At 41.2% G+C, this 12,986-nt stretch overlaps 1 protein-coding gene across 1 annotated transcript; it reads left to right on the top strand.

Annotated features, from left to right (window-relative positions):
• The first annotated feature begins 2,294 nt into the window (after positions 1 to 2,294).
• On the top strand, positions 2,295 to 12,687 carry alas1 (aminolevulinate, delta-, synthase 1). The gene is made up of 11 exons (XM_060910953.1): positions 2,295 to 2,432; positions 7,587 to 7,788; positions 8,291 to 8,464; positions 8,674 to 8,790; positions 9,245 to 9,467; positions 9,583 to 9,767; positions 9,882 to 10,061; positions 10,154 to 10,318; positions 11,769 to 12,037; positions 12,123 to 12,285; positions 12,414 to 12,687. Exons 2-11 carry the CDS (start codon positions 7,599 to 7,601, stop codon positions 12,572 to 12,574), a joined length of 1,827 nt encoding a protein of 608 aa, XP_060766936.1. The 5' UTR covers positions 2,295 to 2,432; positions 7,587 to 7,598; the 3' UTR covers positions 12,575 to 12,687.
• Positions 12,688 to 12,986: the final 299 nt, after the last annotated feature.

Raw genomic sequence — 12,986 nt, 5'->3', positions numbered from 1 at the left:
TAATTCTCACACTTTATGATTTTCCTTTTCGAACATGTTCCTCTTCCCAGGATAAAATAAAAAACTCCAAAACTTCTGGAGTCCAAGTGGAATTTTAGTGTTTATCGGCACAGACCAGTTCACACTAAAGCACATGTTGTTTTCATATGATGTTTTCAGGTCTGAGTGTGAGACATCATGAACTTTAACTTTGACTGAAGAAGGAGGAAAGGAGCAGGATCAGTGAAACACAGGTGATTAGAGACAGTCAGTCACACACTGTATTACTCCTTCCTTTAAAGAGTGATGGATCACTGAACACAACATGAAGCTGGAAATATCCAAATCTTATCCAGTGCAAATCTCTTAAACATGGACAAATTCAACTCGTATTTTTAGGATAATTTTAAATCGAATGTAAGATCAGTTTTAGACACTTTTACAGGTTTCGGGCTTTAAATGTTTTTATATTTTACAGTCAGAGCGTTTTACTCTTCTCTCTAGGTATAAATACTTAAAAATTGTGCTTGAAATTATTAAAATATCTAGAAATGGTTTTAATAATCATATATTTGGTTTATTGTCATTTTTATTGGAATCTATTTGAGATATTTTCACTTGTTTAATGAAATTAGAATTTGTTGTCAGAATGAAATCTGTTTACAGCAAAGTTCAACTGATAATTACTACTTTATTCACAATATACCTGATATCTAGTATTTCTGTATTTTATTTTGTATATTTCTGTTTCCTTTTTCTTATTATAATATCTGAGTGTTCTGTTGGAGCTCTGAAACTTCACTACATTTCACTTTTGTTCTTCTCTGTGATGGAATAATAAACGTAATAAATGTGAAATCCCTGACCTCTGGTCTGACTGAAGTGCATGAACTTTAACAGACTGAGTCACAGTGATTAGAGCAGAGTAAATGGGGTAATCTGTGGGAAGGGGGGAACGCCCCTTCACTAAAGTCTCGCGAGAGTTTCGACACATCACTTGTTCTCACGAGATGTGTGCGTGAGAGAGTCGTTGAGCCAAACCAGGAATTTCTTGGAATGCTGTGGAGTTAAAGTAGAATTTCTCTGTGAGTGGCTCTTCGAGCCGCAGTGCAGTGTGTGGAGCTGCAGGAGATCATCAGCTTTACGCCCTGTATTAATACTCTTTTATTAATACTCATCATCATCCACAACTCATCAGCAGATCTCATCTCATCTCATTATCTGTAGCTGCTTATCCTGTTCTACAGGGTCGCAGGCAAGCTGGAGCCTATCCCAGCTGACTATGGGCAAGAGGCGGGGTTCACCCTGGACAAGTTGGGCTGTATTTATAATTTTAATTATTATTATTATTATTATTATGGGCGGCACGGTGGTGTAGTGATTAGCACTGTCACCTCACAGCAAGAAAGTTCTGGGTTCGAGCCCAGCAGCTGACGCGGGCTTTTCTGTGTGGAATTTGCATGTTCTCCCGGTGTCTGTGTGGGTTTGCTCTGGTTTCCCCCACAGTCCAAAGACATGCGGTTAGGTTAAAGTGCATATCACGGGTAAATTCAGGAGATCAATGTAATTCTCCTATTTTACTTCATCGTTTCCCAAAAGACCGGACAATGAGGGAGAAATGGGAGCGCTTGGTCTACACAGGCTGTGCACTGAAACCGTGCAAAGCTCTCGCGGCCTGCTGGCGCTTCCGCAGGTGACGTCACGAATCTGGCTCCAGATTCCCTTGGGATTTTTCCAGATGCGTTTTGTTATTTTATTTTTTTCTGCTGTAGACAGATGGCCTTGTGTAAAATTACCCTTCTGGATGAGTGTGTAAAGGGACAGACTTTCATATAAACCCCCCTGAAATTGGTCCAGGATCTGCGCTTTAATATGGGACGGCGTTGGGCTGAGGTGCGCTTGAGTGAGGCCCCCGACTGCTCTGTTAGCATGGCTGCCCACTGCTCTGCGTATGTGTGTGTGTTCACTGCTTCAGATAAATTAAATGCAGAGAGGAATTTCACAAGTGTGTGATGAATAAAGTTCTTCTTATTTTTCTGCAGTGCTTCTGAGAACATGTCCATGCATTTACTGCAGTGGAAATCTCCAAACACTGTGAGTAAACACCCAGTTATTTTCTTTTTTAACTTTTCTACTGAACATTGTTGTTGTATTTATTGTCCAGCAGCAGCAGTGTGGCCCTGACACTCAGCCCCGCCCCCTCCATCTGCTCTTCAGCTCCACCCTGTGGCTAACCCGGTGCGTATGTGACGTCACCGCTCCGGAACTCTCGCGAGATGTGCGTTGCTCAGGGCGGTATAAAAGCCGGTGTTTGTGCTCGTGCCCTAGCGTTCGTCCTCAGTGCAGGATAACGGCAGGAGCTTTAGGGCATAAAACTAATAAACTCATAAACTCTAAACTCCACACCGCGTCCCTGACTTCAGTTCCACACAGGAGACACAGTACAGCATCAGGTGAGTCTTTTACCTGCCTGTGTGGTGTTAAAGCGCTGTTTATATTGCGATGCTAATCTATGCTACAGTGAGCTAGCATGCTAGTCATTGATTTAATTCAGTTTCAACGATTTTACATCTGTTTCCTCTCAAACGCGTTTATATTTAACTGCATTATTTTAACAGTAATCAAGCTTCAAATGTTAGAACTGAACTTTAACGGGTTTATGGAGTGTCCTTGTGGCTGTCTGCGGCTAAGAGGAATAATAATAATAATAATAATAAAGTGATTAATGTTGAGTAGTTTAATGTTGAGGTTGGTGTAAGCTGTGCTGTGTTTGGTGTAAGCTGTGCTGTTTAGTGGAAGCTGTGTTTAGTGAAAGCTGTGCTGTTTAGTGAAGTGACTCCTTTCAGTCTGATCCTGGAGGGCAGTGAGTTAATGATGTTATAATAAATATGTAATAAACATAATTGTCACAAATCGGGTGAATATGGGTCCAGTGGAAAACAGTATAAATGAGATGCAGTAAATAATAATTTTAATTAAGTATAACCTCTTTTTTTCATGGGGCTAAAGATCTTAAATATGACTAATATAGCAGTAAAGGAGAAAATAGGATTAAAACTGTTTAAAAAAAAGTTCTAATGTTTTTTGGGTTTTGTCTTAAATTAATGAAAAGGCACGAATGATGAGTTTTATGAAGTTTAAATCTCACCGTGGGAGAGAACTCTGCTCTTTAAACATCCTTTCCTTTGGATTTGTGTAAATTTGACTTGTGTAAAGGTTGTTTTCGATGTGTTGTGTGAAGGTCTTTCCCACGCCCTGCTCAACAATCTGACCACAACAACCAGACTTTAATAAACACACTTGTTTATTTTTAATAAAAAAATGCTGCTTTAAGTTTCCTGAACTGTTTTAGATCAGAGTGTTCTGGAGAGTTCAGATTCACCTTTTTGTTTTGTTTAAATTGACTGAGATTATGAATTTTTTGGGGGGAAATGGGGGAATAAACATTAGCATAGACGGAAATGCATTAGTCAGCTGTAAGTGAATAATCCACATGATGTAATGGATTTCAATAAAAACTCAGCCGGATCATTAATTCATCAGTGTGATTTTGTAATTTCTCGTGTGTGTGTTACAGCATTCTGCATTGTTTCTAGGAAATAAATTAACCGAGAGTGGAAAGGAATCCTTTCAGTGACTCAAGCTATTTAAAGTCGAATAAAACCCTGGTCCATACGATCACGGCTGGTGCCCTGATGTCCCCCTGCACTTATTAATTAAAAATAAAACTTTAACAGTTTATCCATTTTAAAAGTTGTGATCTTGCTTAAGGGTAGGTTTCCCAGGGTGTGGCCATTTGCATCAGAACCTGGTATCCACCTGTGACGTGGTTTTCCCCATTAGTGTACATGCTTATGAAATTTAAATCTCACTTGGATAGATGACACGCGCAGTACTGATGCAGATGCTAGTAAACAGTGGTGGTTGTCATAGCAATGCAATTCTTGTTGTCTAAAAACAATCACTTTTCTCAAGGACTAAAAACAAATGAATGTCACATAATACAAGGGGGAAAAATTAATTTTTCTCTAAAAACTGCTGGGAGTAGCCGGCGATGGGGCGTTTCTAAGGAGCGTAGTTACTGACCAGTTAGTCTGGTTCAGGAAGAGGCTGAATTATCGCTCACCTCACCACCTTTCTGTTCTTCCTGTTTCTGTAATCTCTTCCACCATGAAGTGGTCCTCACAAACCACCTTGTGCCTACTGAAATGAAATGTCTCCACAGTGTGACCAGTGCCGGTGAAACACGGCCGTTTCGCCGCTTGTAATAGTGTAGGATTGGGAAGGGCAAAAAACGATTTCCCTTTGCAATGATCATTCTTATCGTTACACCCAAACGATTAGCACTTGGGGCATCTTTAGGATCATTTCCAACAATTTAGAAGTGATGTATCCATGAGATCTCTACATCACAATCTCAGGTTCTCATGTAATTTCCACTTGGAGTGTGATCTTTGAACCTCAGGGCGTGAGAGAACAGTGCCGAGGAAATTTATTTTAAATCTGTATACAGGTACAAATATGAACACTCGACCGTGTCTTGTATGGAGATTGTCAGTATCAAGGAGTTTACTTTTTGGGTTTATCTCAGCTTTACAGTTCAGTTAAATGATTTGTTCATGTTTGGTTAGTGCAGCCTGATCGTGGTGTAAAAATAGATCAGTCATTGCAGTGTTGTATTTCACTCACTGGAACAATGAACATCCGTGATTCTGACCGAATCCGCTTCAACAGGATTCACTGAGCAAGTAAATCTGTCAGGACCAAAATGATTCTCTAATTCAAACACTGACTCGCTGAATAAGATGAGTGAATCTTAGGCATAAACAGAGTGAGTCTCTCAGTCCGGAATGATTTACTCCTTATTTAGTGAATCTTGTTCATGACCTGAATGACTCACCGGTTCAAACACTGACTGACTCGCTGTACGAGACGAGTGAGTTTCTCTCATCACCAAAGGAATCGCTGATTCGTTCACTGATCCACTCAACATGAGCCGAGAGAATCGGAGCCATGACTCACTGAATAACAGGAATAAGTCTTTGAGTCTTGATTATGAAACAAACTCACTCGTGGAGTTAAACTTATTATGGGGTGCATTATACAGTTGACACCCCTGAGTTTTGTTTGCTTTTAAATGTAAAGTTACATCACTGACGGTAACTTCTGTAGTGTGTTGGAGTTAAATCATGTTTCAGGTTCTGAACAAGTCTAGTCTCGTTCATGTATTTAACACGACGCAGATATCCAGACGTCCCACTCTTGATCAGTGTGGGGTGTGTAACAGTGGTGTGTTTAAGGCCGTGGCTTTCTGCACGAACAGGCTTACTGCAGATTAACTCTGATTATACTGAAAACCTGCCTGTAATTGTCTCGTTTATTATAATTGGCCTTATAGTGCGGAGGAGTTTATCCGGTTTTAAATCTGATGCATTAAGACATGATCGAGAGGAGCAGTAATGTGGAAAACTTTATTTTGCAGATGCTTTTAATCAGTGATGTGAAATTATTTTCATATACTACTCATAATGTACAAATTATAATGTGTAATCACTATATTATAAAAGTTAAATGTTACAGAAACTGTCACTAGTGTGACCTGGTGTTAATTTACATTCTGATCAGTGATGAACTAAAACACACTCGTGCAGATGTTTTAAACATCTGTGTGCTGAAGTTTATTTAATCCTAGGTCTTCTGTGCACAGGTTCTTGGCTGTTCGGGGAGGACACGCCCGTCTCCCTGAAGGCTGTGGAGATAATGTGATTAAATTCCCTTTTGAGGCCCGGAGATATTAAATTTAATTCTTGCACTAGTTCGGAAGTCATGTGACCTGAGCTACACGACACACAGGAAATAAACATGCCGGTTTTCACTAATGATCGGATTAGATGTAGAATTTTAAATCTCCAGCTAAAGCACAAACTGTTCACAACTTCCAGTGTTTAATGTGAAACAGATGTGGTTTAACACCAGCACCGTTTTGCAACTTCGTTTCTTCATGTCCTGTTTTTGCTTTAACTGTCCACGCTCATGTACACAGGAACACACACACACACACACTCTCTGAAGGAACTGAGCATAAACACTAAAACTCAGCATTTAGTTCATATAAAACAGTAAATCACTATTACACTGCCTTTGTGTTTTACACAAAATATTTGCACTATTACAATTGAAGTATATTTGTATATGAAAGTGTAAATGTTATTTTATTTAATGTATACAACATGGCTTGATTGCACTTTATATTAATGATAAAGTTCATTATAAACACTAATTCTGTCACTGTTCACCTCCTCACTGCACTTTCCATATATGGTCAGCTTCCTGTTTTTTTGTGTGGGTTTTTTTTCCCCACCTTCATTCCCTGGTCTCTGTGCTTTAACACGTTCCCTTGTTTCCCACTTTGACTTTCTGTTCTTCCATCTCACTTTCTCCAGATTGATCGAGTTCCTCTTGTTTTTGCTTCCTGTATGAAGCTCTGTGCTTCACCTCTGTGCTTCCTCATGTCTTTACGATCATTTGTGTTTCTGATCGGTGTTTCCTGACTCTGAGGTTTATTCATGTTTTTGCACTCGTGTACCGTCAACAATTACTGAAGGAAAAAAAATCGCCACGTCCTCACACTAGCAGGATATAAATATTTTAACTAGAAAAGGGAACTCCAGGAAATCCAGAGTAAAAGCAAACAGGAAGTTGTAGACTGATATTTTAAGGAATGGGTGTAAATAAACCAGGAAGGGATGACCGTATATGGGTAGTGTAGGGGAAGAGCATGGTGTGTGGTCTGGCATGAGTTTTAAATTAAACTTGTGCAGAAGTCTGAATTATACTCTGTTTACAACATTAAAAAAAAAAGCCTTGGCCTGTTTTCCTGGTCCCCCAGTTGTTGCTTAGCAACCATTGCCATCCACAGTTACACTCTTGTCGCTTCAGTGGCTGTGTTGGTCATGGCTGTGTCTTTAAAAATTTACTGAGGGCAGTTTTCATTTTGTCTTTCCATCATCTTTTTGTTAACTCTGACTCCGCCTTTTAAAAATAATTAGGAGTGTTTAATTGCTATAATGTTCTTTTCAGGAACTTGTTCTCGTCACGTTCAGACGTCCTGTCTCAGTCTGGGTCTCATCATGCAGTTTATAAACTCGGCTGTTTCTTCACATCCTCCTCCACCATGTGTGTTGAAATCATGTAAACAGAAGCATCTGTAGAAGAGTCGCTCGCTAAAACTGTTAAACTGCAGATCGCATGGTTCCATGACTCTAATCTGTGAATCAGCTCACACTGCTGAAAGCGAAAGCTTTTAAAGAGATGTTCTGGATTCTTTCTCTTCTGAAACATGATCCTGTTCCATGACCCACTGCAGTCTGAAAAGCGTTCAACACTGAAATGGGTTTTGATCAGAACATGAATTCAAGAAATCCGCCTTATAACTTTTTTTTTTTTTTTTTAAATTATGCAGCTCAGAGGAGCTAAACTCTGAACAGGAGCTGATGTCAAAAATGTAATTTGACTTTTAAAAATAAAATTGGGGGGATTGGTTTTATCTAGAGCATTTGTTGCTGTCGCCACAAAAACCCCAATAAAATTATACTTTCCCCTCCCAGATTTGGACAATCATGGACGCCATCATCCGCTGTCCTTTCCTGTCCCGCGTCCCCCAGGCGTTCTTCCAGCAGGCGAGGAAGACTTTGGTGAGCTACGCTGTGAAGTGTCCTGTGATGATGGACCTGGCGTCCAAACCACTCGCCCGCTCCATCTGCTCCTCTTCCTCCCTCTTCCAGAAGAGTGATGATGTCGTCAACACGGGTAAGATCCCATAGAGAAACTGGAACATGTGGGGGGGACAGACATACAAGGACTGTAATTAACTTTTATTACTAATTAACTAAACAAATACAAAACCAATTAGTGTCATTGAGTACAATTGGGATAAATTGTATAAATTGAAGCGAATTTGGCTCAAATTGAAACTGAATTCACTGACTGACTAAACTTTTACCTAAAAGCTGCCATCTGAATGTAACGCAGTTAGCAATCAATTCTGTTAAATTTAGTGTTCAGATGTCAAGCTTTGTTACTAAACCGAATGTTTGCCTGGTGTTAGGGTTATTTATCTAACTGCTAATAACTTTACCTCTTTTACTCATTAAAATTTAGCGTTTTGCAGCCTTGGTGTAGCTGTTTGAGGAGTTTTGTTTGTTTTAAAGCTAGCTGTATAGTTTTAAATCGGTGGTTGTTGTGTCATTTTACAAATATCTTTGGTTTCAGAAGTGTTTAATTGTGTGGGGTTTTTGTTTGTTATAAACAGAGGCTACAAAGGTCCCTGCGATGCTGGCAGGTCACCCCAAACCCCCAGCAGGAGCAGTGCCATCTAAATGCCCCTTCCTGGCAGCTGAAATGGGGCAGAAGAACAGCGGTGTGGTGCGTGAGGCCAGCATGGAGCTGCAGGAGGACGTCTCTGAAATCCGCACCCTGCAGCAAGGTTTATAACGTTTTAAATATGAATGAGAGTAAAGGGCTGTTCTGATTGGCTGAAAGTGTTAACGCATTAACCAGGAATCTGTCTTGGTGAGAAATAAGATTCTGAAATAAGTTCGGCTCAGAATGCGGGATTAGTTTTACTTTGTTTTGGAATGCTTGTAGTGGGGGTGTTTTTTAATTTTGTGCTTTTTTTTTTTTTTTTTTGGTTAGATGTTTCTGCACTGGAGCTGGTGAAGAGCATGAAACCTGACGGGAGTCTGATGAAGAAACTGCTGAAGCAGCGTCCGGCGAGAGTTTCACACCTGCTCCAGGAGAACATGCCGAAATGTACATCACCTCCACACTGCACTCGACCTCAGCTAAGCTTCATTAATAGCTAACATGTATAAATCTAAACTAAAATTAAATTCAGTCTTTACCCAAGTGTTTAGCCTTTGTTTTGTTTAAATTTTAAGAATTTTCACTTTAAATTGAGTCATAAAGCGTCGTAGAATATTGGCTATAGCTAAACTCATCCTTTTTTTAAAACATAAATTGAATTGTTGCTACCTTTCAGTTAAAGTTTACTCCCATGTTGGATAACCGAGTAACTGAAAGTGAATGTTCACCTTGTAGCTAATTAAAAACTTTTCGACAGAAATGCAGCGCCTCCCTGAAATTTAGTGCTGTAACTGATTTTTTTAAAAATAAGACTTTAGATAAATGATCTTGATAAACTGGAATAAATTGAGTCGTGCCATCTGCTGCGTGTGTAATCAGAAACCTCTCTGATCTTTTCCAGCCATCTCCAACTTTCGCTATGATGAATTCTTTGAGAAGAAGATCGAGTCGAAGAAGAATGACCACACCTACCGCGTGTTTAAAACAGTGAACCGGCGTGCGACGGAGTTCCCGATGGCTGATGATTACACGGAGTCTCTGAATTATAGGCGAGACGTGTCCGTATGGTGCAGTAATGATTATCTGGGGATGAGTCGCAACCCGCGCGTGGTCCAGACTGTGATGTGAGTCGCTGGGGCGTGGCTTTAACGCTCTTCCTTATTGATGTTACTCAGACTGGCTTCAGTTGTGAGAGAATGCATGTAAAATGTATTTATCGTCCCGTCCCCCCCCTTGCAGGGATACTTTACAGAAACATGGCTCGGGTGCAGGAGGGACACGGAACATATCGGGGACGAGTAAATTTCATGTGGATCTCGAACACGAGCTCGCTGACCTTCATGGGAAAGACGCAGCGCTGCTTTTTACTTCCTGTTTTGTGGCCAACGATTCCACACTGTTTACTCTGGCCAAAATGCTGCCGGGTAAATTAATAATAATAATAATAATAATAATGTAGTAAACCTGAGCAGAATGGACTGTGGTGAGGAGTGTCGTATCACTCAGCCTTGTGATCAGTGTGGTTTATTTTCCCTCAGGATGTGAGATTTACTCGGATGCTGGAAACCACGCGTCGATGATCCAGGGAATACGCAACAGCGGCGCTAAAAAGTTCATCTTCCGTCACAATGATGTAAAACACCTGCGTGAGCTTCTGGAGAAATCGGATCGCTCCACTCCGAAGATCGTGGCCTTCGAGACGGTGCACTCGATGGATGGTGAGAGGAGGAAAAGTTCTGTGACGTAGCACCACCAGAACATGTTAGTGTCTGGAACGGAGATGAACCTGGTTTGTTTTTTCCCTCTCTAGGTGCCGTGTGTCCTCTGGAGGAGATGTGTGACGTGGCGCACGAGTTTGGTGCGATTACGTTTGTGGATGAAGTTCACGCTGTGGGTTTGTACGGTGCGCAAGGGGGCGGGATCGGGGACCGGGACGGAGTCATGCACAAGATGGACATCATCTCCGGAACGCTTGGTGAGTTCCTCACAAACATTTATATTAAAAAAAAAAAAAGCCCTGAATGTAGGGGGAGGAGCCATGGCAATAATGAACCAATGAGGAGCTGAATAAAGATTTGATTTTGTACTTCATCAGCTTTTATGGAAAATTACATTCAAATAAAATCTGAACAAACTCAAATTAAATAATTAAAAAATAAAAAGCTGTGGTGTGGATGAAGAGATGGAATAAGTGTGTGAGAGATCTGAGGTCACCTGGCCACTGTAGAAGATCCATTTTATTATACTTTGTTTATGGAGTTTAAGTTTATTTTAGTTTTGGATATCTTTCATAATACAGAACTTCATACAATCCTTTATTTATGAATTATAAATGTATAGATTGATATAAATTACTGTTTACTCATACACTGCTAGTGTAGGTTTTTATTCTGGAGCCATGCTCACTTTCACTGTGTGTGTGGAGTCCCGTTACTGTCGGCTGTGGCTTCACTGTTCATCTCTAAAGAGCGGGCGGGGGGGAGAGACAGACAGACCTGGAGAGAGACAGACAGACCTGGAGAGAGACAGACAGACCTGGAGAGAGAGAGAGACCAGTTCTGGTTTTGTCACATCCTGTTCCTGAGACTCGTGAAACTGCTCACCTGTTGCCCAGATACCCTGTGCCCATCCCCCACCCAGTCTAATCTGTTTCCCTAAAGACTGTAACCTCCGGCTCACTTCTCAGATTCTGAAGATAACCGACACGCTTGCGTTCCCCCCCCAGCAGACATGTCGGCACCAGCTGCAACACTTGACTAAAATCAGAGTGGCTCTTGATCTGCCCAAAAACTCTCTCTCTCTCTCTCTCTCATGTGCTGAAAGACCTTCAGGATCCTCTCACACAGCACTGTTGTTCACCATGTCCTCCTCGGTCTCTCTCACACCCACCCTGAGCCTCCTGTGTGGTGGGGAAAGAGAACTTGTGAAAGGTTTAGAATTGAGCGAACAGTTTGTTAGTTCTTATGAAATGGACTTTGTTCCTCAACTAAATAAAGAAAAGGGAATTGAGACAAACCTGAAGAGACTTTTTTTCCCCTCTTCATCTCATGAGGCTTTTCCTAAACAAGATCTTTCCCTCAAGTTTCCTGTTTGTTTTTAACCTGTAATAAATGAAGTACCTAAACACTTTTTTTTTAATTAAAAAGATTAAATTGTATTTCATAATTACACTGACTTCTAAATTCTTGACTGATTTTTACTTTTTGTGTAACTTTTAATTTACACATTTAAATGGCTTCAGAAGTCACTTTCTCTTTGTATTGAATCATTTCTAACTTGACTGCAATTAATCTGGAAACTCAGTAAAGTTAAACTGACTCCTCCCCTTTTATTGATTTGCTTGCAGTGTGGGTGTGTCTTTGTGAAAGACTTCCTCTAGTGACTTTATGTATTTGTGGTTTTTTTTTTAAATCTTCCCTGTACAGGAAAGGCGTTTGGTTGTGTCGGAGGCTACATCGCCAGTACGAGTGTGTTGGTGGACACGGTGCGCTCGTACGCTGCAGGGTTTATCTTCACCACATCTCTGCCGCCCATGCTGCTCGCCGGCGCTCGGGAGTCCATCCGCATCCTGAAGGGTGAAGAGGGCCGTGTGCTACGGCGTAAACACCAGCGGAATGTCAAACTGCTGCGGCAGATGCTGATGGACTCGGGGCTGCCGGTGGTGCACTGCCCCAGCCACATCATTCCTATCCGGGTAACATGAATAATAATTTATTTTATTATCATCACCACTGATTTATTCAGTAAAACTGAAACGTTATGGTTTCCACTTTAAACAGGTTTCAAACGCGGAGAAGAACACGGCCGTGTGTGACATCATGATGAACCGCTACAACATCTACGTCCAGGCCATCAACTATCCCACTGTTGCCCGTGGCGATGAGCTCCTCCGTATTGCTCCGACGCCACACCACACGCCACAGATGATGAAATATTTTACGGGTAAGTCGAACTAAACTGAATCCTTCAGTGTGACGCTCAAACATCATGCAAATTAAACCACAGCTCAGATCTGTTCCAGTTTAAATCCCCTGCTGTGTCTGAGGAACACTGTGTCTGTCTCCGCTCAGAGAAACTGCTGAAGGCGTGGCAGGAAGTGGGTCTGGAGCTGAAGCCTCACTCCTCGGCTGAGTGTAACTTCTGCCAGCAGCCGCTTCACTTCGAGCTGATGAGCGAGAGAGAGAAGTCGTACTTCAGCGGCCTGAGCCATCCCGTCTCCGCCTGCGGATAACACACACCTCGCCCTACAGCGGCGTTCCCTAATCACTGCATAATCAGAAATATTTTACTTGCACACATTCTGTAGAGATGTCTGATGTATGTGAAAATAAACACTTAACCTCAGGTCTGATCTTGCTTTGTGATTTCTTTCTTTCATTTTAGCAGAGCATGACCGATGTTCCTCTGAGAGCCTGAGAGGAACCATGTCTTCCTATCTGATCAGGCTTCCTTTTCTGGAAGCTTCAGTTTTCCACAAAAACCCCTCAACTACAAAATCTCATTTTTTCATGAGTAACATTTTAGCATCTGTTTTTCCAAGGGTTCATTATCCAGTGAAGCATTAAAAACTTTCAAAGAACCCGTGTTTTTTTTTTTTAAACTGGACAGGTTCTAGATGCACCTGTGTAACCGATCCCTAATGT

The sequence above is a fragment of the Neoarius graeffei genome, chromosome 26 (assembly GCF_027579695.1).
Source record: "Neoarius graeffei isolate fNeoGra1 chromosome 26, fNeoGra1.pri, whole genome shotgun sequence".
Classification (NCBI taxonomy): Eukaryota; Metazoa; Chordata; class Actinopteri; order Siluriformes; family Ariidae; genus Neoarius; species Neoarius graeffei.
This window is presented reverse-complemented; position numbering and strand designations above follow the sequence as displayed.